The 25932-nt window shown below is 31.7% G+C and overlaps 5 protein-coding genes across 5 annotated transcripts; 3 read left to right on the top strand and 2 right to left on the bottom strand.

Annotated features, from left to right (window-relative positions):
- The first annotated feature begins 917 nt into the window (after positions 1 to 917).
- Positions 918 to 2677, top strand: LOC123290616 (protein transport protein Sec61 subunit beta). Its single transcript, XM_044870871.1, has 3 exons — positions 918 to 1083; positions 1160 to 1356; positions 2275 to 2677. The coding sequence occupies exons 1-3, from the start codon at positions 1081 to 1083 to the stop codon at positions 2363 to 2365; spliced, it is 291 nt and encodes a 96-aa protein (XP_044726806.1). The 5' UTR covers positions 918 to 1080; the 3' UTR covers positions 2366 to 2677.
- Positions 2678 to 3579: 902 nt separating this feature from the next.
- LOC123293996 lies at positions 3580 to 7445 on the bottom strand. Its single transcript, XM_044875044.1, has 7 exons — positions 7228 to 7445; positions 6737 to 7156; positions 5524 to 5931; positions 4332 to 4632; positions 3904 to 3938; positions 3723 to 3834; positions 3580 to 3647 (listed from the first exon to the last, which is right to left on the bottom strand). The coding sequence occupies exons 1-7, from the start codon at positions 7360 to 7362 to the stop codon at positions 3580 to 3582; spliced, it is 1479 nt and encodes a 492-aa protein (XP_044730979.1). The 5' UTR covers positions 7363 to 7445.
- A 916-nt stretch (positions 7446 to 8361) lies between these two features.
- Positions 8362 to 16177, top strand: LOC123293988 (integrator complex subunit 5). The gene is made up of 11 exons (XM_044875032.1): positions 8362 to 8578; positions 8639 to 8849; positions 9647 to 10026; positions 10291 to 10423; positions 11034 to 11240; positions 11927 to 12218; positions 12342 to 12629; positions 12864 to 12911; positions 13483 to 14030; positions 14337 to 14986; positions 15890 to 16177. The coding sequence occupies exons 1-11, from the start codon at positions 8381 to 8383 to the stop codon at positions 16175 to 16177; spliced, it is 3243 nt and encodes a 1080-aa protein (XP_044730967.1). The 5' UTR covers positions 8362 to 8380.
- A 426-nt stretch (positions 16178 to 16603) lies between these two features.
- On the bottom strand, positions 16604 to 20118 carry LOC123290606. Its single transcript, XM_044870861.1, has 5 exons — positions 20033 to 20118; positions 19697 to 19962; positions 18758 to 19243; positions 18088 to 18360; positions 16604 to 18017 (listed from the first exon to the last, which is right to left on the bottom strand). Exons 1-5 carry the CDS (start codon positions 20070 to 20072, stop codon positions 17562 to 17564), a joined length of 1521 nt encoding a protein of 506 aa, XP_044726796.1. The 5' UTR covers positions 20073 to 20118; the 3' UTR covers positions 16604 to 17561.
- Positions 20119 to 21165: 1047 nt separating this feature from the next.
- Positions 21166 to 25593, top strand: LOC123290599 (nucleolar protein dao-5-like). Its single transcript, XM_044870848.1, has 2 exons — positions 21166 to 21304; positions 21376 to 25593. The coding sequence occupies exon 2, from the start codon at positions 21385 to 21387 to the stop codon at positions 25441 to 25443; it is 4059 nt and encodes a 1352-aa protein (XP_044726783.1). The 5' UTR covers positions 21166 to 21304; positions 21376 to 21384; the 3' UTR covers positions 25444 to 25593.
- Positions 25594 to 25932: the final 339 nt, after the last annotated feature.

The raw sequence follows: 25932 nt of genomic DNA, 5'->3' as shown, positions 1-25932 counted from the left end.
TTTTTTCAAAAAAATGGGTCTGAACTCTGATCCTGATGCCACTCACAACAATTGTTGGGATTCCTTCAAACTAATTTCTACTCAGTTTTTATTTCAACAACGTTTTATTTTTCACTTTGGATTTGGACAAAAGGATGGAGACTGTTTTAAATATCTATGTACAAAATTCCCGAAGCTGTCAGAAGCAAAGTTGAAAAAGGGAGTTTCACTGGCCCCGACATAAGAAGGCTTTTAACTGACACCCTCTTTGTGAAAAGTATGATTGAGAAGGAAAAAAAAGCTTGGGTATCGTTCAAGGATGTAGTGCGAAAGTTTTTAGGAAATATTAAGGATCCTGACTACCAAACCATTGTTAAACTAGCAACATACGAAGCTCAAGGCTGCAAGATAAGCCTGAAGGTCCATTTTTTACACTCCCACATAGAATATTTTCCTGAAAACCTGGGAGCTTACAGTAAAGAACAGGGGAGCGGTTTCACCAGGATGTCCGCGATATCTAGAGACGGTACCAAGGAAGATGAGATGTCACTATGCTTGCAGGCTACTGTATAATTTTTAATAAACGAGTGCTTTTACCAATTTGTTACGTTTGAATTTGCAAAAAAACCTTACGTGATAGAAAAAAATGGCCATCACTTCTGAAATCAGCGCATTCTAAAACATATAATTTAGTAAAAATATCTCATGTAGCTGACAAAAAATTTTTTTTGCAGACCTGTGTAATTAATTGTTTGTCTAACTAAAATTTTATGTTTGAAAATTTATTTCAAATCATGTAGTTTCTTTTTAAAAATTTTACTTAAGTACGCGCCATCAATCAAATCAACAATGTTATAGCAACAGCAATGCACCTTCAGGTGAAATTCTGAAGTAAATTTACAAGTGAGTCGGTAACGAATACAATTTTTTGGATGACGTTGACAAACGTGTCTTTCACATTTTAGTTGAATTTAGCTGGTGCTAATTGACGTGGAGCGAGTGTTGGTTAAATAAAAACATTTACTACATTTTTGGATTAGTAAAGTTTTATGTATAGTTAAAGACTGTTTAATTAAAAGACATAATTTTAAAAATAACAAAATGGTAAGTAATTTTTAATTACTTTCATGTTAATTATTATTAAATAAAAAATAATAATTCTTTTATAATAATAAAATAGCCAGCCGCACCAAGTTCAACTTCTGTGGGATCTGGTAGCAGATCACCATCAAAAGTGATAGCACCAAGAGCAGCTAGTGGAGGTACTGTTCGACAACGTAAAACAGCACCAACAACATCAGCTAGAAATCGTAATACTGGAACAAGTAGCGGTGGTATGTGGAGATTTTATACAGACGATTCACCAGGAATCAAAGTGTAAGTTTTACAGTTTTGTTTAAATCTTGAATGATGTATGAATCTTGTTAATCCAACATAGTTTTACAATTAATTAGACAAGTTTATCTCGATTTCGAAAGTTATGGCTTTTCAAACACATATTGATTACTAAAACTGACAACTACCGTTACTCTTGGAAAATAAAACAATGTCAAGCTTATGACTGCTAACAATAATTGACGGTTGTTAACGGTTAATTATAGCTTTTGTATAATTTAAACTAAAAGCGGAAAATTTCAAGGTGTTATAAATTAGCTTGGGAATTTAAATAATTTTTAGAGATTGTATAACTTCGGTCAGTAATAGGATGTTTTAGTCAGAGACGGACTAAGAAATTTTGCGTCAGTAGGCAGTTTCAAAAGTTAGCGCCCCTCGAAATAACCTTTTTTTAATAATTCTTTATTTCTTAGAACCTGTAAAATCGCATTACTTGATCGGGGTATTTCCTTGATTCGAGCTATCGTTGTTCAAACTGATCCAACTGCTTAAAAGCGAAATTTTACTGCATAAATTGCTGTACAATTTTCGCCTCTTTTGAAGTTTAACCACAAGTCTGTCTCTGAATGTTTCTCGAAGTAATATCTTCGGCAGATTTATTTACTGTGAACTTTCTCTTCTGGATCTTCTTTGTATATTTTTCGTATTCTTTGACTATTGAGAGTTTCAATTATATAAGTTTTCCACACGCGTGTCTCTTTGTAAGGTCGCGCCTGCTTTGGCTCATGAATAATCTGCCTCCGATTTGAGTATTATAATATTTAATGGCGATATCTACCACGCGTTTGACACTGTTTACGTGTAAGTGAAAACTGGATTTTTCGTTTCCTTGAAACTCTCGCTGACCCAGGTTAGTAACCATATGAAAACTAAGTTTATAAATAATTAATTTTGTTCCAGTGGTCCAGTTCCAGTATTAGTAATGTCATTATTATTTATTGCATCTGTATTTATGTTACACATTTGGGGCAAATACACTCGTCATGCCTAAACCAGCAACATCCAAACAACACTAACAAACAGTTCCATCATATCATCATCGAATCAACTATAAAGTGAAGTGAATTTAAAATTTTGAACAGAATAAAAAAAGAATAATCTCAAATTTAAGTATTGAGATTCAAGTTTGTTGTTCATTCCACATCTCATATTGTGTATGTGTTTATTATTATTTCTTCTCTTATATTTCAACTCTTAATTTAATTTTTAAATTTTATAAAATATTATATTTAATAAATAAAAACTTATGTTACAATAAGTACTTTATGTGTCAATAAAAGAAAAACAAAACCTTTTTTTTTTTAAATCACAGTCTATTTGTTTTTTATTTTATTTCAAACAACAACAAAAATATTTTAAAAAAAATACATCAACTTATTTGTTTTTGGTAGAATTAATGTTTACCAAAGTTATTATGTTTACTAAGGAACTCTAATAAAATTATAAAACACATAAACGCTTCTTATAATGATGATGGGGTTGTATGGGAGTAGTCAGTAGGTGTAGCACCTTTTATCCAAAACGACCGCACTGGAATATGTCAGTGATGGAGGAGACTGGTCACCACAACTATTCCAACTCTCATCTATGGTTCCAAGCTACCACATCCCGGGTAATTGTATCGGTCTATAGGTAAAAATAGATGAGGGGGGCTGGGAGGTGCAGTCTAGGCAACCCAGATCCTGGCCTTCTCAGCTTGGTTGGTAATCGGTGCGGTGCTGATCTAGGTTTGGTAACAAGACTCTTGCTAGCAGCCACACCCCCATACAGGCGGGGTATTGCACACACACACAGGCAAGCTAGCAGGCCTTAAGGTGGCAGCTCCACCAGCAAGATCGGGTAGCGGTGTGTTAATAGCTCGCCCTACCTTAAATTCCCAACCATTACTGAAACCTTAAAGAGGCCCTACGTCCCCCTCGGGATCATAGGACATAAATATATGATGATAATAGTACGATTCATATCGTGAAAAATCTTGTTCAGTGCTTCTTGTATACTCTGCATCACAAAATTTGCACAGGTTTTACCATTCTAAGTGGTATAGCTATATGTACTGTTATAGTAATATCAATTAGAATGGTAAAAACCGTGAAAATTTTGTGACGCACCTTAGTTTTCTTTATAAAAAGATTTTCATTAGAATTTTCTTCAAGAACCCTACTGAATATACGTATCTTAAATTGTAAATTATTATTTTTTGATTGTTTAAAGATTGGATTCAAATTGTTGAACTAAATCACCAATTCTTTTATCCACATGATGCTCTTCCATAGCTAAAATATAACGAAAATAGAAAATTTGATCAAAATATAAAATTTCATATGAAAATTTCAAAAAATGTGTCTTACATAATCCATCATTATCAAATTCAAATTCTGTTTTAGTTCTTTTAGCGTTAAGTAATGCTTCCTCGAATAAAACTTTACTATCTCGTAAATCCAAAAATCCTTTATCAGTATTCTTTAAATTTTCCAAAATATTTCCCGTTATATTTGTTAATTTTTCATTAGGAATATTATTTTCTTCAGCATTATTATTTGGAATTTTTGTACATCGATAATTATCTACAAAATGTAACGTTATCTCAAAAGAAAATTTTAAAAGGTTATTATTGAGATCGTTTTATGAACGAGAGTAGTTCCAGAAATACATTATCTAACTTTCAAGGTTGGGGAGAGAAAACAATCCAAGGAGGTCCAAATTCGAGATTAATTAGAACTACTGTTCAAAATGAGGCAGTTATTCGAACACTACCTCTTTGATTTTGGCCTTTGCGATAAGGCTTTGCTTTATCGCCAAAACTAATTCAGTACCTTTTGTTCAATGGGGATTTGAAATCCTTTTAAAACAACAACCGCCATTTTAAATTCCCATCGAATTTTTTTGAAACCACTTTAGTACAGTTAAATTTAATTATGTACATGAGGATGAAATTTTGATGCGAAAAATATACTTACTAACGTAACCAACACAATATTGCAAAAACATTGGTTGATCTTTAAATAAAATCGGTTTGAGTACCAAATATGGACGTATTTTCGTTAGATAATTACAATAAATAGCTTTATCATTTTCTATACAATAAAGCCAAAATGAATAAAACATTGTTTTATCTGTATCCGCTTTACCAGGAAGGAGTAAACGTGATCGAACATCATCTGATGGAATATGAGTATCCACAATATTTCCTAGATACATTAAATATAGTGCCCTCGGTTTTGGTTCACCACATTTTTGTTCTATTTTAGCAAGTTCTTCCTAAAAAATGTTAATTTTTAGTTAATAATTTTTGATCCAAAAAGTCCAAAAATTGGGTGCATTTGATGACTGGTCGAATAGTTTTAGTTTTATATAGACTAAAATCGACCAAAATATTGCGATATCTCAGAAACTCTGCATCCAATCATCAAATTAACCTGATTTTTATACTTTTTGGATCGAAATTAGCCCATAAACCGAGTTTCATCAAATTCCAAAACAAATTTTTTTTTGCGTTTTTCTCGATTTTTACCCCTTAAACCCCTTAAAAAAATTGCAAAAAATCGAGAAATTTTTGTTATCTCCAATTTCGATAAAAATCAGTATATAAGGTAATTTTGATCCAAAAAGTACAAAAATCGGGTGCATTTGCTGACTGGTCGGATAGTTTTTGAGATACGGACTAAAATCGATCTAAATATTGCGATATCTCAGAAACTCTGCATCCAATCATTAAATTAACCTGATTTTTATACTTTTTGGATCAAAATTACCCCATCCACCGAGTTTAATCCAATTTCAAAATAAAAAAGATTTTTTAATGATTATTTTGATCTATATTGATCAAAAAAATTGATTTATATTTGATCTATATTTGTCAATAAAATTATTAACATGCAGTTCTCGAACAAAAAATTTGCATCTCCTTTTGAGCCCCTTAGACAATGAATTTCCAAAAATCCCTTCTTAGTGCTCACTTACGTTACTTTAAGAACGTGTGTACAAAATTTCAGGCTTCTAGACCCAGCGGTTTCAGCTGTGCGTTGATCGATCAGCCAGCTTCCATTCTTTTATATATATAAGATTTATTTACTGTCGTAGCAAATTATAATATTCTTTTAAAGCCTATACCAGCGGTTTTATTTAATGAAACTTTAAAAATACACATACCTTAGTAAAAACTGCTTCTTGCTCATTTAAACCAATTTTACACATTTTATTAAATTCCGTCTTAGGAACCAACACACTGCCTTCATCATGAGCCATAGTTCCTACAGCATTATTATCATCATCCAATTTAAGTAATTTTGTAGTAGTAAAACCAGATTGATCTACGCCTTGTGTCCATCGTGCACGTTGAATTTTTCCATCGCCTCTATCGACAACTTTACTTAAACTACGATACTTAGTTTGAAATATTTTCAACGCTTTCATTTCAAAACAATGATGTTCGTTAATATAAAATTTTGTACTTTGTAATTTGACATGTGGTTCTAATAAGTGACATAATGTCTCTAGGAATGTGGATTCTATTTGTAACAATGTGTACGAATCATCTGGGAGTTGTTTGCAGAATGACTAAAAAAATGTAAATAATTTTAATACTTATCTCCTTCTTTTATGCCTAGAGAGTATCCGCTGTATGGAATAAATGTGTTAACTTCTCTTCCCGTTCTCGAGGTATAATGTACCCTGCTTGCCGCAAGATCGGATTCAGAAAGTTTATCGAATGAAATCAATTAGGTTAGGTTAGATTAGAGTGGCTGTCCTGGGGTGGGACACACTTAGACCATAGGTTGTGATACCGTAAATGGGTTGGCCCATCCCCGGCCACTACTCCATGAACCATTTGGAGCTGTTTAAGAACAGCAGGAGGGCTTTGACGTCGACTGACTTTAGAGAGTGAAAGAGAGGCTGGCTCAAGTAAGTCCATCTCCGCATGACGAGAGCTGGGCAGTGACAGAGAAGATGAGACATTGTCTCCTCTTCGTCATCACTGTGACGGCTCCTGCAGTAGTCGTGATACACTGCCAGGCCTAAGCGTTCAGCATGCTTGTCGCCCAACCAGTGTCCCGTGATAGCCGCAACAACTTTGCGAACAGAGGCCCTTGGAAGTGATATGAGAACTTCGGAACGCCTGCGATTGTACTCAGACCATATCTGTCTTGTAGTACCACAAGTACGTTCTTCCCTCCATCTAAGATTGGCCTTTTTCAGAATATCCTCTTTCAGGAGTAAAATGCGATTTTAAAATTATATAAAAAAATACTCATCCTAAATTACTCTGGGAAATGAATTATATTGAAATCGTAGACAATAAAAGTTAAGATATTAAAATCGAGAAACTGATAGTTAAAATTACTGAGCTATAGCTTAGACTTACACTATAAAATTTACTCGAACTAAAAAAACGACTTGGAAAAATAGTAAAATCAATCTTGTTCATTGATAACGTACGAGCAGCACTTGTAGCGTCATCCGGATCATCCAATTCTGGTGCAGGATTATTTGTTATAAGCACAATATCCTTTATATCCTTAGGCTTTGCACGACATGTAGTCATAATTAAATCAGTTGCCATTTCAATACCATCTTTCAGAGGTAAAATTTTATTGACACATTTGTCTGGATTGAAATTACGTACGACTGATTCCAGCCTAGTTATGTCAAATGTTTTCGGTTGAACCAAAACTGTATTTTCAGATTCATTTTCCAAAAATTTACAACCAATTGTAATGACCCCGGTAGAAAAGTGGCGAATATGTGCGCTAGTTTGTAATGCAGCATAAATTGTATGCAAATCCTATAATTAAAGAAAATCTCATTAAATTCTCATGACAAATTTATTTGATTAACTAAATTTGGTAATTTTACGGTTAGGCATTGCTTCAAGTCTTCCTTCATGTAAGTCGTAGAATCCAATAATATAATTGTGTATTTATTAATGGGTGTGAATCCTTTGCCTTCAAATTCATCGCCACTTGATTCCGATCCGCTTTCTCCGCTCATTTTTCTTTAATTTTCTTTTTAACTACTTTTCGTACGATAACAAAATTCCACGAATTCTGAATATCTGTCTATTTCGCCGCCAATATTTATGACTCATGTATATTGTCACAAATGTCAACGCTATACCTAGATGGCTAGTTTTTATTCGTTCTAAGAGTGTTTGTAAGCCTGCCTGATTTCTGGCTTTCACCCAGGAGGCTCGGGTTCGAATCCCGGTATCGGAACAAACAATGTAAAGGTTTGCTCTTACATTAGGACGCTGAAATGTGGAGAGAAATGAAAACAGCTTGATTGAAGTCTTGAAGTCCACTTTCTGAGGGTAATTCAGCGTAACCAAAATAATATATATATACGAGATGGTAGCCATATGGATCTCATTTGCATAAGGTAAAAGAAAAGAAATAAGTATTACTAATCGTTCCATGTTCCAGATCTCCTTAGTAACTGTTTAATTTAAATAATTTTTTATTATTTATATTATTTGTTTGAAACATTTATCATAAACCAAATAGATTCTGCAGAAATTGAATTTTATCGAAACTATTTACATTTCGAAAAAATGTTTCAATTTCAAACTAAGGAGTAATTTTTTAATTTAAAATGGTCTTCTATCTCTTATCAGGTTCGAACTCAAGTTGACTTTTAGATGTCACTGTAGAAATTCAAAGTGAAATTTAAGGTTTTTTTGAAATATTTCACTTTCTATACATATGTTTCTTTATCTAGCTTATCCTAATCCTATGTATTTTTTATTAAAAGATGGGTAGAAACTTCTAAAACATAACTGTATATTGTTATGCGCTTTTAATGCTGCCATTTACTTGACATTCTGAAACTTTTGTTAATGGCTGATCCCTTATGAAACTATTTTGTCATGTCAGTGATCCAAATTTATTATAAACACCTATGATTATTACGATTTGTGACAATTGACAACTAAGGAACTTGTTTGTATATGTTATACTTAACCTAAATTTTTGGATAATTGTTTATGATAATGTTAAAGAATAATTAAAAGATGAATATCAAAGATGATAATGTCAATATTCGAACCTTTGTTGAAGGTTTAACTAAAATCACATCAGATAATTTACTTGAATTGACAAAAATTTCATTAACCTTATTAAAAAGTACACCGGCAATTAAAGATGCGGCCCTCGAATTCTATTGTACTTTATTTAATATGGCCGTACGAACATATCTACAAAATATTGAGGTAAAACTAACATGATTTTACACTTTGAATTTCAAAATTACATTTATGTATGATCCTTAGACAGAAATATCTACAGGACGTACTGTTGGACCAGGTGAATCGAGTGCCGAAGAAGAAGAAGCTTCTGTTGCTGAAGTACATACAGCGCTTTGTAATTACATAACTGCAAATCCTGAAGTATGGGCCCCAATTGTTAGTACATGGTCATTACAGTTGTTAGGTGAATTGTCTACAAGATATGCGGGTCGAGCTCATATTCCTGTCGACTCAGGTGCTTATATTAATTTTCCAAGGATATTTTTAGTCCAGTAAAACAAATCAATTTCCCAAATAAGTTCAGAGAATGAATAACCGGGTCCTTTTTACTGCATAATTTTTTTCATGTTGGAAAATGTTCAGAGGCATCCCCCGAATTGAAACCCAAGTTGGCAGGACGAGGTGGCTCTAGCTTCACCCGCAATCCTGGCAAACGCGTTTTATAAATTATCTCGTAAACCATGGATCGTACGACAAAAATAGTGGATACTAACAATTTCTATAACTTTTATTTCAAATTTTTTGATAAATGGTAAGTAATCAGGTGGTCTAAATTGGAACTAATGAAAAAGCGGTCCACTTTCTGTTTGGTTCGAATAATTATCGCCAGTAGGCGAGTTGCAACTTCCAGTTATGAATAATTCAAAGATTTTTATTTATAGCCTCCAAACTTTGTTCAATATGGTTATTGCTAAATGTATAGTGAACGGTTAATGATACGTTAAATCATCATTAGTTGGAGCGCTATAAATAAAAACTCATGCATTAAACAGAAAAAAGTTTCAAATAAAAGTTATAGGAAATGTTTTTACCTACGAAAATGATGCCTGTTATTTTGGTCGTACGGTGCACGGTTCAGCATATATTTAATAAAATGTGTTTTCCAAGTTAGCGGTTGAAGCTCGCGCCCTCATGTCCAGCCAACTCGGATTTACATTATGAACCTAATTTTTTGACTCTGGCTATTTGGTTAGTTTTAAAAATTCAAAATTTGCTACAATTGTTATTAAAGTTTTGCGGTTATTTATTTAGGTTTAAATGAAAAAATGCATTTATGGATGGGATGTCGTGCGACCCGTACTCTCATGGATATTACAACACAATGTCTTTCATGTTTAATGGATTCGGATACCGAGACATGTATAAGTGCGCTATTAGATTCATCTGTTAAACATTCGCCACATTTCGATTGGGTAGTAGCGCATGTTGGTAATTGTTTCCCGGATACAGTTATTACACGTGTCTTATCGTGTGGATTAAAAGATTTTGCTCAACATTCTCGTGTATCCATTAGTGAATCATCGCCACATGCAGATAAAGCAAATCGTTTAACTTCAATTGTTGGTATTTTGGATCACCTGGCTTCCAGTCATTTTAATGATATTCGTACAGCATTATTGGATTTATTTCATGTATGTTTAGGAATTAATAATTGAAAGTCTGTCCACAAAAATGGCAATCTATTGATAGAACGAGGTGTTAACATCCATGTGGGATGAAGTCGACGCCCGTTATTTATGACGTTCGTATGGACCTGCAGTCGAATTGCTGTAGCAAATATTTTAAAATTTCAAAATTCATTTTACTTTCTGCTTAAAAATTAATAAAAGTCGTGGACAGACCTCAATATTTTCTTAATTATTAGCTAAATGTAAATTTTTATTTTTATTCAATAGAGCAGTCTTCAATATCAAGGATTGGAACCAGAAGTAAAATTACAAAAACGTGTAACAGTTCCATATTTACTTCAGTTGGCGTCTACTTCACATACGTTACGTAAAGCGTTAACAATGAATATACAAGAAACTGGTAAATTTTATTTCTATCTTACTCCGGAAGCCAGTAATAAATTTCCACATAATTTAAAGTTGATTTTGAGTCAGTAAAATGTACTTAATACTTTCTTAATCTTTCAGAACAGTTGCGTAGAGAGATTATCTCACGCTTATTTTAAAACTGTTTCTGTTTATTAAATTTCAAATGGAATTACTACCTTTTACCATCATAAAATTTTACCTTCACAAAATTTCATGCTTTACAGGATAATGAATAAAAATTTTTTTTAAAACTCAAAATATAAAGTAAATATTTTTTTTACCACTTCAGTAAAGTCGGAAAAAACCGAAATTCAGATGGCTTCGTTATACTTCGGCTATCTCTGTACTTACTGTGTTTTTAATAGCGTGAGGTTTTCTTTCATCGCAAGAGTAATTATTGTGATACGAAAGACGATCAGTTTGAGGGTTAATATATTTATTCCCTTCTATTCTTTGTAAAAAAAAAAAACCAAAACACATCAGACAGAGAATTTGAACCTGTTTCGTTTGGAACGGTAAAGAATTGACTTAACAATGAAATTACTGGCTTTTCGGATATCAGAGAAATAATTTTAAAAATTATTAATTTTTTATTTTTGCAGTTAATGTAAATATGATAACACAATTCAATGATTACATCAGTGAATGGTGTAAACATTTTCAATCATCTGAATCATTTTTGGATTTAGTAGTACAATTAGCACTTGGCTGTGAACATGGTGGAATACAAATTATTAATTTATTATTAGATTGTATTACATCACAACAATTACCATCATCAATTCAACAGAATTGTCACTTAATATTAGGTACAGTCAATTTTGTCAACTTGAGTTTTTTAATCCACTATCGTCCACGATCGAAGAATCAATACAATTTTGAATCGATATAAAATTTTCGATTCATTATGTTGTGATTCATTCAAAATTTTGAACCGGATATAATAGACCTTTTTTATGAAAAACAAAAATTACTCGTTTTTAACAATAAAAACACTATGAAAAAAATTGTTAAAAAATCACAATATTTGAAATATTTTAAAACGATTTTTTTTGGCTCCACCGCACACATGATCTGTGATGTCAATCCGATAAGCAATGACAATAAAACAGTGTCAACAGTTGTATTAATATATCACTATTATCAACTTTAAATGACGTCAAACCAACCTTCGTGTAACATCGTGTGTTTCCGGATCGTTTTCGCCAATTTGAATTTTAATGATTTTCATTGTTTTCTCGGTCATATGGCTTCCAAAAATCAGGGGAAAAAATTAGCCCAAAAAGGTCTATTGTTGCGTGGTAACGTGGATCATTTCACGTTAAAAAGAGTATTAACCAGGATATCTTAAATATGGATAAATTTTTCAAACAAAAAATTTTTAGATCAATGGTGTACATCTTTTAGGCATTTGAACTTAGCCTACAGGGTCATGCCCAGTAGGGTCATATCTATATCATTGTCTAACCTTTTTGTGTTTTAAATTTTATTTTAGAGAATATTTTACTGGAATTAGATTTATTAATACGTTCTGGTACAAATAATATCGATTTTTTAACATCAATTGGTAAAGATTTACATCATTTAGAGCAAATTTTATTATTCGAAGATGATACCACATCTGCAGCTTCATTATTACGGCAAGATGTTGCATGTCGTATTATTATATTGTTAGGTAATAAAAATCCACCAGCTTTCATGTTAATTAGCAGTTACTTAATACGTAAATCGAAAACTGATAATCAATTGAAATTATTAGTGAAAATATTATCTGATAATTTAAGTAGGTAAGTTAAAATATTTTTAACTTTGTTTCTTTGAGATTTGAATAAAACGAGGTTGTATCATCTCAACTGGATTATATTTTACTAATGATTTAAAATTAATAGCAGTAATTAATTATTTTTTAGCCTTTCGTTTGAATTTGCCCATGAAGGTGATTGTTTGGGTCAAGCCATAGAACATGCTATAGGTCATACAACAATGACAATCGAAGAAGAAGATGAATTATTTTCATATGTTGATAATAATGACATTGATCATGAAAATGCTGATAATAATGGCGATGATATTGATATGAAAGATGATATGTTATCATTTACTGAAACAAAGTCGGTACATAATATTTCAACAGTTGTTACGGAGCCATACAGCGTTAAAGCTCAAACTTTATGGTCGAATATGTTGAAACTGTTAAAGTAAGTAATTTTATAGTGTCCAAAGAGAGTCTTTTTTTCCAAGATTTTCAAATCGGATATAAATAAGACCCATCCTTAATTCCTCGTGTATCTTGTAAGCGTCCTTGAACTCATGTAACTCACCGTTGAACTCTTTAGTTTTTATCGCCTGTACCAGCTTTGATTCAAATTGTAGAGCTTTAAGTCACACAGTTTTTTTATGAAATATTATCCCTTTATGTTATTTATTTTTAGGTGGGAAAAAGCTGTCCAAAAGAAGATCAATGAAAGTAAAGTTTCTGAGTAAGTTGAATGGCTTTTAAAGTATTCAATAAATCCCAATATTTCGTCCGGAAAGTCGCCTATCAATAACTATGGGCATAGTTGTTAAATTAAATTTGATATTAGCTCCTAGAGTTTAAAGAGGGCCTTTGAAGCGATATAAGATCTTCGAATGCCTACGATTGTACTAAGACAATATCTGTCTTGTAAGACCACAAGTCCGTTCCCTCTTCTATCTAAGATTGGCCTTTTTAAAGATATCCTCATTCAGGAACAGCTAGCAGTTTGAAAACGGAACTCCCGGATGTCTATTGATGTTTGTGTTTGGCAGCCTTGTGCCATTTCTAGAAAGCTGGTCGGATTCACAATTGCCTGGAATGTGTACTATTGCATTTAATTCGCTTTTCCGAAATAGCTTCGAGATAAGGGGCCCTAAGTGTCTATGTTCACTCAGAATAGATAAAGGAACACTTTAAATCAGATATTTATTCCTTACGAAATGCATCTTTTATTGCAAATATTTTTTTCGAAAAGTCATTTTGAATTGAACAAAATTCAATAATTATTAAAAGTCAAAATTTCTAATTTTTAGATTTAATATAATCGAAAGTTTTATCGGAACTGATCGTTCTTCTAAAAAATCCAGCACCAATGGTGATAAAGATAACGAAACAGGTTTCGATCAAGAGAATTTACCTTCATTATTAACAAGCCATGGCATTTCTAAAGCAATTTTTAGTAATCTTATGGAAGTTTCACTTATATTTGGTGATTGTACACGACATTCTCACGTCTCGCACATCTTAGCTGAACTCCTAGTACTGTTAAATGTTCCTTCTCAACAATCAATTTTAAAACCACCGTCATTGGAACTTCTGTTACATTTGACAACGGTTACAGTGAAATATTTTTTCCAGTCATGTTTAGAGGATGATCCACATTTACGTGCAACATACACGTATCGTACATGTGTATTGTTGAATCGATTATGTGTATCTGTGGGAGCAGCACGAACTTTGGCCATACGTGAATTACTAGAACATGCGTTATTTAAACCGCAATCAGTGCTATTTGGTGCAAAATTTAATCCAAATAAATCATATTCAGATGATTTGTTGTTATATCAAAATTTAAAACAAGGTATGTATGCATAAATTTGTTCCCAATTTTTAGTTACCACTCTTTGAACACACTTTGGAATAATAGCCCAGGTAGCTAGAGACATAGATAATGCTATTTGAGTATTGATCCGAAGTTTTTATTTGCTAGCTATTTGAGTATTGAGTATTGATCCGATTTTTAAACAGTATTTATATTTTTTACTTTTTTATAACGGTGTAAACAATGAATTAAAAATATATAAAAAAATACATGAATATTCCCTATTGAGATAACTTTAAAAATTTCAGATCTTTCCTCGATTTGACCGTTGTTTAAATTTTGTAGGTACTTCAACATTATTACAACGAGATTCATCAATATTTCATGCGGGTGTTATTGGTTCTGGATGTCGTAAACAAAGTGCTTCCAATCAACTCGAAAAAGATGCAATTAGTGCGAATACCACTTGGCTAATCAATGCAATTGAAGCATGTTGCATGCCTGCCTTATTTGACGAAGAAAGTTCAAATGAAATTACAGATGAAAATATTATTTTTAATACTAAAATTACATTAGAGACAATGGAAAAAGTTTCATTATTTTTAGTTGAAAATATCAGTTCTGATGTCATGTATAATGGTCTACCATGGCCGGAAGAGGAACATATGAAAGTAACAATTGAACGAGATTTACATATTCGACGAATGTTTAGCGATATTCCTCTTTTATGGGAATTAATGTTTATGTTAAGTAAATATCCACCATCTTTATGTTTTTGTTCGGTTTTGTTACGGGCGTTGACTGCTACATTGCTACATCAGTGGAATAGTTTAGGAAATCGTGGATCTGGACTACAATTCAATCAAGATCAATCTAATTTAGATTCATTAACGGCACAAACGATACAGTTATTAGATTTAATGGCAATTGGACAATTATTACCACGACCTTTATCGAATATACGTGATATTATTACAATTTTAACACCAACTGAGGTAAGATTTTATTTTAATGTCCGGAAAAGGTTAATTGTTTCAATACTCATAAAAAAAGGAATTTCATAAAAAAGTTGTTTGTTTTACAAAAAGTTATGTTTGGTATTTGAATCTTCTATCTTTAGCTGCTTTCTGAGTTCAATTTTAAGCTATAGAACACGCTTTTAAAATCTCAGCACATCGCCTCATTTAGGCTTCGACTTCGAACGATGAGGTGTATTAAATTTAAGGAAAACTTTATCAAATACGTGTAGTTTTGATTTCGCTTCCAAAGAAAATCTTTTTTCCTTAAAACAGCATATTGCATTATTCATTTTTAGCTTTTATAAAGTGTTCCTGGGTAAATTTTAGACTGACTCTAAGGTGTTTCTTGTTCTTTGGGCTTGATATTGATATCTGAATGGTTATAATCTTTTAAGTAAGCGCTTTACTCCTAGTTCCGCATTTATAGATATTATAATTAGAATTAACCAACTCCATCAACCGCGGTTATATAAAATATTATCAGCTGATAATCTGGATTTATGCTTGCTTAGAAGAAAACTTTAGAATGTTATTGAAGCCAGAGTAGCAGACACCAATCATTAAAACTTTTTTCAATCAACAGAAACTATTTTAACCATCGAATCAAAAAAAGGGGGTGTTGTATAAGTTTGACCGCTATGTATATCTGTGGTACTGTAGATCCTAAACGGTTGAACCGATTTTAATTTTTGTTTGCTTGAAAGATAATTAAATGAAAATTGAAGAGCCACAAGCAAAAATCGCGTTTGTCGCAGTTTTTAAATTTTGCGTTGACGCGTTGAAAACTTGTATCAAGTGTTTTTTAAAGTCTCGAGCTCGTGAAACTGCAACTTTAAGACTTCAGAACGCGACCAATTTTATATAAATTTTGTGTTATAGATTGTGCAATTATTACGTGAATGTGTATGGAGTTACATGCGTCCAAATGAACATGTACCATCTCCCGCTCTGTTTAAAGTGAATTCTCAAGGTCAATATTATCGTGATCCCGAATCAATAAAACCTGGTGCACAATACACAGATCCGTTACGTTTAATATTACAACGGAATATTGATACTTTGGGTGAACAATTTTGGTTAATGTTTGATACATCCACAAATGAACAAGAAGAACAATTGAATAAGAAAACTGAGCCCACACAACAAATTTCCACAAATTATGGGTAAAAATAAAACAAAACTTTTTTTGATATTTTAAATTTTCATTAAAAATAAATAATTTTATTAATTTATTAAATTTTTTATTTTCCTTTTTATAAGCAAAAATATAAATACATTTTTCAGGCGAAAAAGGATTTTGTAAAAAGCGACAGAATTACAATGATTTTAGTTTTACATGCTCTTCCGTTGTTTGTTTGAAAATATTTATCATTTTATAAAAATTAACAAAATACATCCCATTTTTTCACACATCTAAATTTGTAAATTTATTGACACTAATTTTAATCATTTTGACTAGAAATTTTCTATCTATTACAAAACTAAATCCCATCAAGCTCAAAAGTAAACCCATCTAATAGTTTTGCTGAAATAAAATCACTGTCAATGTACCACCGAAAGCTGTGAGACGACCCGTAAGTTCCGAGCTATCTGGGAGGAGTCTATGACTCCAAATCATTGCATCTTTTTCTTTAAAAAAAGGACATCTTAACATCGTCAAGGCACATGCTGTGATTATTATATCAATCAGATAAATATATCTTATGTTAAATTCACACCAGAGCGATGAATTATAGACTTTCCACAGCTAGGCAACTCGACTGTGCTCACCTGAAACTTAATAGAGCACAGTTGAGAAGGGTGGTGGGACTGTTGACACTTAAATTGAACTACCACCTTCATAGCATGGGGATCTCTGATGACGCCACTTGTAGGGCCTGTATGGAGGACAGTGAAACCTCCGTACATGTTATTTGCATCTGCAGGGCGTTAGATTTAGAATGTTTCGGTCCGAAATCTTGAAACTCGACGGAGAAGCTGTGGATATTCTATGTGGCCTTCAATTGACAGGTTGTTCTCAAGGAGGAGGATTCATTTGCGGCACGCCTCTTATGTTTTATTATTTTTAGTATTATTATCTCACTGCAGAACAACTGAACGGAGAAAATAATGAATAGAAACACAAGTGCATACAAAACTAATGTTGTTGAAAAAGGGAAAAAACAAAATTATTATTTTTCAGCCGTACAGCCATTTTACCCGTACCGTTAAAACCTTAAAATTACTTTCATTATTGGACTCTGGAATTTTCCCCAACCCTGCCTCCTTCTCTCGACGACTTTCTTCTTGATTGAAAGCTCAGTTTTTCTTCAGGCAAATTTGTTTTACTGTATTTACACAGTCCAGTAATTAAAGTCTACGACTGCAGCTGTATACGCTCTATGTTATAAAGCCTATTTTAAAATGATTGAATCAATAATTAATTGAGTAAATGGGTCGATAAATGACCTAGATGAGGGGACATGATAGTGATTTTTCATTCGATTATTTTTGAAAAAAGAACACAATTTGTATATACATCTTAGGAAAAAATCATTCCCATATCGTCTTCTTACAACATTGTACCATTCGAATGGACATTGATATCCGTAATATTTTTAAATTCCTTATCCGTTAACATTTTCCAACGATAACCTAAAATTTGCGATACTTCACGTTCCACAGCATCAAATGAACGACTTGATGTACATAACCATTTATAAAATTCCGATGTCCATTCTGGTGATTGTGGCCAATCCGCTCGTAAAATAACAGCATTACGTCTAATATAAAAATGTATTAAATTTTTTGCATTAAATGCTAATAATAGTACAGTTGCTGTAGAAACCCTCTCGCGTACTATTAGCGTGTTTAAAAGGAAACATTGACGACACATTAGTAAAAGAAGGCTGTCGTTACGTTCATGAAACTTCTTGGGTTGGTAATAGTGCGGTAATGTTTTATGTCCAAATTTACGTAAGGTATCTTTATAGTGTTGAGCAGCCATTATAATCACCTCTGGCTGTAGCTGAAATAAATTAAAAAAAGTAGTCATAATTTACCGCACTTAATCAGGTTTCACTGACTTGACAACTTACTCGAATTAAGGGTGATTCAAATATAATTGAGTGTACAGGTGCTCCTTCTTGCCATAGCAATTCTTTTTCCCGTAAAGCTTCCACTTCTAAATGTACGGCTAATCGACGATTATTCATACGACATTGTCGCCATACACGAGCCGATACTGGTCGCATTGTTGACGAATCACTAGGTGTATAACGATTTTGTACAAGATGTAAATTACGTAATCTAGTATATCCTAATAATTCTATGACATCATCATCAATATTTTGCGGACTGATTATTAATGTCTTAAAAAAAATAAAAATAATTATGTTGAAAAAGCTTTTTTTACGTAAATTGAAAGTTAAAATTTATCAATTCAAAATAGAGCCTAAGACGCTCCTAAGTTCTTTTTCCAGATGGCAGCACGTCCTTAACTGAACACGTGGCATAATTTGACGCTTAAACTTAGCGTCAAGCGTTAGTACAGAGACTATATCAGTAAATTTTACCGATATATTCTCTGGTCAGTATGAAAATCCACGATTGCTAGGAATTACAAAATTTCTTCGTGATTTTTTTCTAACTAATTGGACAGAATGAAAAAATTGCGATGCTTTACATTTTGTATGCACACCGTAATTTATATATTTGAATGCAATGCACTCTAGCTATAAAAAAATAAAACTAAATAAAAAAATTTACCTGTAAATTTAAAAAAACTCCAACATGTAGTAACGGACAAAAAATTTTCGTTGTATTAATCAAAACCAATGTACGTAATTGTGAACATGATTTCGCACATACTTCATCCAATAAATGTTGTGCTTCAATTCGATCTAATAATAAATTAACTAATTCTAAGCGACGCATATTTATTAAATTACACATTAAACGTTTTAATGCTTCCAATAATTTACCACCCGTTCCAAATAATCGTATACGTTCCGTTTCGTTACCAGCTAACATATTACATGGAAATATAAATTTTAAACTTTTTATATTGATACCAACACCTTCAAATTGTCCACGGGGTTCTTCAAGAGCTTGTGCTTGTTCCGTAAACCATGAGACCATGTTCATAAATTCGTATAGATTGTAAAAATTTAACATTGGATCGAATTTTAAGTTACGTATATGCCGACCAATTTTTGTAAGGCATACTGATGTACGTAAATGGTCTAAAACATACTGCAAAAAGAAATTTATTTCATTTCATTTATATCATTCTCTTTTTAGGGTTCCGTCATCAAAAATGAAAAAAGTACCCTTATAATTTCACCGTGCCCACCCATGGCGCAAAAATCAAATTTTAAAAATAAAAAAATGGCCAAAATTTTGTTCAACCGATAATGTCATAAAAATGTATTTAAATTTTACATTTTCAAATCTCGCGCGCAATTTAAGCTTATAATGTAAACTTTTTAGCAAGAACATATATATAAAGGACGTTAAACCTCCTATGCCAATTTCAAAAAAATTTAATTGTTTGAAACTTTTCCCAATCTCAGCAAATGTCAGTATATACAGAGTATTGAAAAAAACACAGCATATTATATTAGTTGTATTTTCTTGTTAAAATAAAAAATTTGTATATATTTTGTGTAATAAAATACACGAAAAATATACCTTTCATTTAAGTACCTGCCATCCTGAATAATAATTGAATCGGCCACGCGTTAATGTTTGATCCGTAAGTGAAAAATTCGACCACACACCAGGCAAATGAAATGCACGAAACCATGAACGACATACTAAACTTGCGTAATATCTTTCACGTATATTTAATTGTGAAAATATTCGTTCCAATAATAAATCAGGTAATTCTGACCAGTGCGAATAATAATCATCATCTTTCTCTTCAACATCGATTGATTCTTCATCAGCTAAATCGATATCGATATAAATTGCTACAAAAAATTTTTAAATATTAAACTTTTCTTTAAAAAAAAATGTATTTTTCATTTTTTTTCATGTTACCTTCATCATCTTCGTTAACTTTCCAGCATCCTTTCTGCATAATGAGTTTATTTTTAATGTATTTTTTTTGTTTTATTTTGATACTACGCCGGTTTTCAGCAAGTTTAAAAATAGCATTTTTCGAACTAATCTAAATATAAATCAAGTACAAGGTAATTATTTAAATTTTACCGCCGTTTGAAGTAGAGGGCATTATTATTCTATTGCTTTTAGGATGCTTTCCATTTACACGTAAATAATTTCTTCTCATTGAATTCTCTCTCTTGTTTTAAATCTAAACAAGGCTATTGTTTAATCCTTACAGATCATATATCAAAAAAAGGAAATTATCCTATTTTTTAGTGGATAAAAATGGTTTTGATAAAGAAATTAAAAAAAACAAAACAATTTATTTTTTACCTTTCCAGTAAGATTATACCTTTCCAGTTTGGTTGAACTTCCTGTCGAAAAATGTAAAAATATTATGTATTAGAAAGTCAGATCTAAGTGAATAAAAAGCGTCCTGTGATTTTTTTAGAGAAAACTATTCCCATTTGTCTCATCCTCGAAATGCGAAGAGGGACAACAAATTTAGACTTTCTCAGATTATATTAGAACAAGTTAAATTTACAAAATTTAAAAAATCTCGAAAAATGCAGCCCTCCAGGTTTATTCCTTGCAGCCCTCTTCAAACCGAACCGATTTTCTTAATCATAGCTAAGAACACTTCCAATTATGTATGTTACCTTTCAAACAAATAAACAATATCAAAATTGGTTCATCTGTTTAGGATGAACAGGTGCCACAGACAGATAGACAATAGACACGCATATAGTGATTAAACTTATAACACCTCTCTTTTTGTGTCGGGGGTTAAAAATAGAAATATTTATGAAAATGGAAATAAGAAATTTTGGATTTTACTAGAATTTCTTTCTAGTTCTAACAAACGTTACTATGGTTACTAATCATATTTAAAAGGATTAAATCTTATGACTAAGAGATAGTAGTAATTAATATTATACTTAATATCTCTTTCATTTTTCAAAATTTGCGAAGACTACACAGTTTTTGCGAAGTGAATTTTTGATAAATGAAGTGAATACAAATATGATCTAAGTGTAAAGGGAAAGTACCTTTATTAAAAATGGCGGCAGATTGAGAACATATGCATTTGATAACTCGAAATTTTGTATTTAACCTTACAAATTAAATCAAAGTGCAAAACACGTGTGAGTGTGATATAAGTTATAGAAAACGAATTTTCATGAAAATGTGAAAAATTTCATAAATGTGAGTACATTCTTATTAATAAAAACATAAAATTAATTCCATAATATCCTAATAGTTAAAATTTCTTTTAGATATACAAAATGGATAAATTCGTAATAAAAACTCCAAAAAATGAAAATTCTGAAGGGACAAATAATGAAGCAGCGGCAAAACTTGCCCAAACCACAACATTACGAAAAATGACATTCGATTCAGATTCAGATGAAGAAAAAATTATCTCTCAAGTGTTAAAAAAACCTAAACCTTTTTATCATAAAGTGGATTCAAATGAAACTCCTCAAAGACGAAAATCAATTAGTTTGTCGTTAAAGAAAAGTTCTCCGAAAAACAATACCGAAATATTATCACAAATTGATGACTATATACCGTTAGCGCAAAGTACTATGATCGATGTATCCCAAAAAGTTAATGATTCTAAAGTTTCTTCCTCACAAATTTTGGGTAAAATATCAGATGAAGAACTTTCTGATTCAAATTTCAAATCGAAATCATGTGATCTGTTAGCTCAATCAGAAAAGTTATTCAATACAGACGATGAATTAGAATTTTCGAATAATGTTAGAAAACAAGTAAAAAATTTGAATACGTCGATCGAAGAAGGTGAAAATGATTTGAAAAAGATCAATGAATTTATTAAAGAAGATAAAAAATTATTTTCGAGTAATGTAGCAAATAATTCGATGTTAGATGATAATAGTCCCATTAGTTCTACGTATGTTATTCAGAATAGCGATTCTAATAGTCCTCGTAAAAATGTTCAAACTACTTCTAGTTCACAAAAAGGCAAAGACTCTGCTAGCCAAGAACATAAAAATTCTGATAAAATCTCTGGTTCTGATAGCGACGATGAAATAAAATCAACTCCACAAAAAAGTATTTTAAAATGTTCGAAAGGAAATCCAAGTCCTATTAAAAAAGCACAAATCTCAGATAGTGATTCTGACAGTAGCGAAGAAAGAACTCCAAGTTCGCGAAAAAGTGTTTTAATATCTTCGAAAAATCCAAGTTCTAACAGAAAAGCACAAATATCAGATAGCGAACCCGATAGTAGCGAAGAAATAAAACCAACTCAACAACAAAATGTTTTAAAATCTTCGCAAGGAAATCCAAGTCCCAAGAAAAAAGCTCAATTCTCAGAAAGTGATTCCGATAGTGAAAGAGAAATTCAACCGACTCAAAGTGTTTTAAAAAATTCTCAACGTAATCAACGCCCTAAGAACAAAGCCCAAATCTCAGAGAGTGATTCCGATAGTGGTGAAGAGATTAAACCAACTCCGCAAAAAAGTATTTTAAAATCTACACCAGGAAATTCAAATTCTAAGAAAAAAACTGATAAATCAGATAGCGATTCCGATAGCGAAGAAGAAATTAAACCAACTCCGCAAAAGAGTTTTTTTAAATCTTCGCAAGAAAATTCAAATCCTAAGAAAAAAACTGATGATATATCAGATAGCGGTTCAGAAAGTGATGAAGAAACAAAACCAAGTCAACAAAAAACTGTAAAACCTTCGGCAGGTAATCTAAGTCCTAAGAAAAAAGCCCAAATCTCAGACAGTGATTCGGATAGTGGAGAAAAAAGAAAACCAAGTCCGCAAAAAAGCATTTTAAATTCCTCGCAAGAAAATATAAGTCCAAAGAAAAAGGCTCAAATTTTAGGCAGCGAATCCGATAGTGAAGAAGAAATGAAACCAAGTCCACCAAAAAACGTTTTAAAATCTTCGAAAAGAAATCCAAGTCCTAAGGGAAAAGCTCAAATATCACATAGCGATTCTGACAGCGAAGAAAAAACAAAACCAAATCCGCAAACAAGTATTTTAAAATCTTCCAAAAGAAATCCAAGCCCAAAGAAAAAGCCTCAAATTTCAGACAACGATTCCGACAGCGAAGAAGACATGAAATCAAGCCAACAAAAAAATGTTTTCAATTCTACGCAAAGAAATCCAAGTCCTAAGGGAAAATCTCAAATATCAGATAGCGATTCTGACAGCGAAGAAAAAACAAAACCAAATCTGCAAACAAGTATATTAAAATCTTCGAAAAGAAATCCAAGCCCAAAGAAAAAGCCTCAAGTTTCAGACAACGATTCCGACAGCGAAGAAGAAATGAAATCAAGCCAACAAAAAAATGTTTTCAATTCTTCGCAAGGAAATCTAAGTCCTAAGGGAAAATCTCAAATATCAGATAGCGATTCTGACAGTGAAGAAAAAACAAAACCAAATCTGCAAACAACTATTTTAAAATCTTCGAAAAGAAATCCAAGCCCAAAAAGAAATACTCAAATTTCGGACAGCGATTCTGATATTGAAGAAGAAATGAAATCAAGCCCACAAAAAAGTATTTTAAAATTCTCAAAAAGTAATTTGCAAGGAAATCCAAAGTCTAAAAAAAATATTCAAAAATCAAATAGTGAATCCGACAATGACGAAGAAATAATACCGAGTCCCCAGAAAAGTATTTTAAAATCTTCGAAAAGAGATCCAAGTCCCAAAAAACCAATTCAAAAAGCGCATAATGATTCATATAGTGAGCAAGAAGATAGAAAATCTTCACAAAAAGAGCCAAATCAAAAAAATAAAAATGTTTCAGGCAGTTCGAAATCTTTGAACAGCAGAGAGCCAAGTCCTCAGAAACAAAAAACATCATCAAAAAAACGACGAGGTGTTCATTTTTCTGAAAGTGAAGATGATGAATCTGAGAAAACAAATAGAAAATCTTCAGCAGCAAAAGATAAAACATCGAACGTCGAAATAGAACATTTAAGTAAATTGATAAAAAGCGAACCCAATTCACAATCTGAAACTGAAACTGAACAGACAAAAAGTATGAATACGTCACGAAAGACTAAATCAAAAAAGATTAAGGATGATGAAAATAAACAAAAAACAAAGAATTCGAAATCTTTGAAAGAAAAAAGTCCCATAACAGCTGTTCATCAAAGCAAACAGGATACCACCTCAGAATCAGAAAATGAAACTAATCAAACTACAACAGCTGCTCAAATCGAGCACGTAAGTAACGAAAGTAAAAATGAGACTTTAAGAACATCGACAATTTACGATAAATTAAAGTCAGTATGCGACGAAGAAGAAAGCGATGATGAAACACACTTTAATTACTCAAATTCATCAAAATTAATAAGTTCTATGGATGAATTTCGGGCACAGAATAAAAAATACCGTGAAATCGAATATGAAACAAATTATAATTTTGATGAAATTGAATCTGATGATGAAATATTTATCATACAATGTCCAAAACTTTTAAATCCAGAACAATTCAAAGGATTAAAAATTGATTTTGATAATAATACGACGCTTGATATCGAAGATACAAAATTCGATTCAACAGTCTCAAAAAATCGAAGTAATATATGTTTAATCGGTGGTTCAAAAGTGTACAATTTAAACGTTGCAGGTCATGTTCGAATCAGTGAAAATTTGGATGCAAATTTAAAAAGACGATCCAAAATCGAAAAATTCAACGATAAAGTTGAATTTCCAAAACAATTAAAAACTCGGCATCCATTATTTGGTTGTGATTTGAAAAAAGTGAATTTAGAATCGAATATTTTGGATAAATTAAATGAAGCGGATTACGTAAAGGCGAAAATGTTACGTAAACAGAAAAAACGACAACGGAAATCAAGTAAATATGAAATTGAAGATTCAAAGAGCGAACAACCAGGAAAGAATGAACGATATTTCGAGTTTAGTCAGTTTTTAAATAATTTAAGTGAAGGTCCTGAAATTAAAAAAGAAAAGAAGAAACGTAAACGTTCGATAAATGTGGATGAAGAGTTATCACCGAAGAAAAAACAAATGAAATTTGATTTTAGTATACCTAGTATCCCATTAAAAACCGAGGACGATGATAAAGACTCGATTGATAATAGTGTGGATAGTGGGGTACAATTAACAGAAGATAACTTTAAGAAAAAGAAAAAGAAGAAACGAAAAGTAGAAGAAGTGGAAGAATGCTTAGAAGATAGTGAATCTGTTCCGAACAAAAAGAAACACAAAAAAAATAAACATAAAGACTTAAGTAATGAGGAAGTTAGTGTTCCAGTTGCTTTTATAAACGAACTAGAAAACTTCAGTAAAAAGAAGAAAAAGAAAAAAAAACATTGTAATGAAAATTGAAATTTAATTAAAAATTTTATTTCATAATAGGTACCTAATTCAATTGTTTTTTTTTATGTTATATCAAAGAGAATATGAAGGAGTGGAAAGTTGTGTACGCTGTCTATGTTTTTTATAATTTTGATCACCATTTTATCTGACGTATGTTAGGAAAATCATGTAGGAACTTGGAAAAATTTTAAAGGGAAAAGTTTCTGATATGTGTCAAGTACTAAACGTGACTCTAGACCTATTAAAATAAATTTTTTAATTTTTAAACTTCGCTGTTTTAGTCATATGACTCCTCTTAAAAGATGATTTTTTTCGCGTTGTATATTTTAACTTTCCATTCTATAAAATACTCTTTGATAAAAATTGTACTGAAAAACAAAGTTTATGCGTAAGATGGCTCTCCTAATAGAGATTACTTCGTACCCTGTGAAATTCGCCATCAATTATTTTCATTTTTTTAATATTAAGTAATATTTAATTACAAGCTTTGGCTGAGAA

This window comes from Chrysoperla carnea, chromosome 1 (assembly GCF_905475395.1).
Source record: "Chrysoperla carnea chromosome 1, inChrCarn1.1, whole genome shotgun sequence".
NCBI classification, from domain to species: Eukaryota; Metazoa; Arthropoda; class Insecta; order Neuroptera; family Chrysopidae; genus Chrysoperla; species Chrysoperla carnea.
This window is presented reverse-complemented; position numbering and strand designations above follow the sequence as displayed.

Excerpts from the sequence above, each read along its gene's own strand:
- LOC123290616 (XM_044870871.1), top strand. Across the intron at positions 1,357-2,274 it reads GATTCACCAGGAATCAAAGT|TGGTCCAGTTCCAGTATTAG; the intron begins GTAAGTTTTACA and ends ATTTTGTTCCAG.
- LOC123293996 (XM_044875044.1), bottom strand. The coding sequence starts at position 7,362 with ATGAGCGGAGAAAGCGGATCGGAATCAAGTGGCGATGAATTTGAAGGC. Across the intron at positions 7,157-7,227 it reads ACTTGAAGCAATGCCTAACC|GATTTGCATACAATTTATGC; the intron begins GTAAAATTACCA and ends CTTTAATTATAG. Across the intron at positions 4,633-5,523 it reads AAGAAGCAGTTTTTACTAAG|GAAGAACTTGCTAAAATAGA; the intron begins GTATGTGTATTT and ends AACATTTTTTAG.
- LOC123293988 (XM_044875032.1), top strand. The coding sequence starts at position 8,381 with ATGAATATCAAAGATGATAATGTCAATATTCGAACCTTTGTTGAAGGT. Across the intron at positions 10,027-10,290 it reads CATTATTGGATTTATTTCAT|AGCAGTCTTCAATATCAAGG; the intron begins GTATGTTTAGGA and ends TTTATTCAATAG. Across the intron at positions 14,031-14,336 it reads ATATCAAAATTTAAAACAAG|GTACTTCAACATTATTACAA; the intron begins GTATGTATGCAT and ends TAAATTTTGTAG.
- LOC123290606 (XM_044870861.1), bottom strand. The coding sequence starts at position 20,072 with ATGCAGAAAGGATGCTGGAAAGTTAACGAAGATGATGAAG. Across the intron at positions 19,963-20,032 it reads AGTTAACGAAGATGATGAAG|CAATTTATATCGATATCGAT; the intron begins GTAACATGAAAA and ends AATTTTTTGTAG. Across the intron at positions 19,244-19,696 it reads ATTATTATTCAGGATGGCAG|TATGTTTTAGACCATTTACG; the intron begins GTACTTAAATGA and ends TTCTTTTTGCAG.
- LOC123290599 (XM_044870848.1), top strand. The coding sequence starts at position 21,385 with ATGGATAAATTCGTAATAAAAACTCCAAAAAATGAAAATTCTGAAGGG.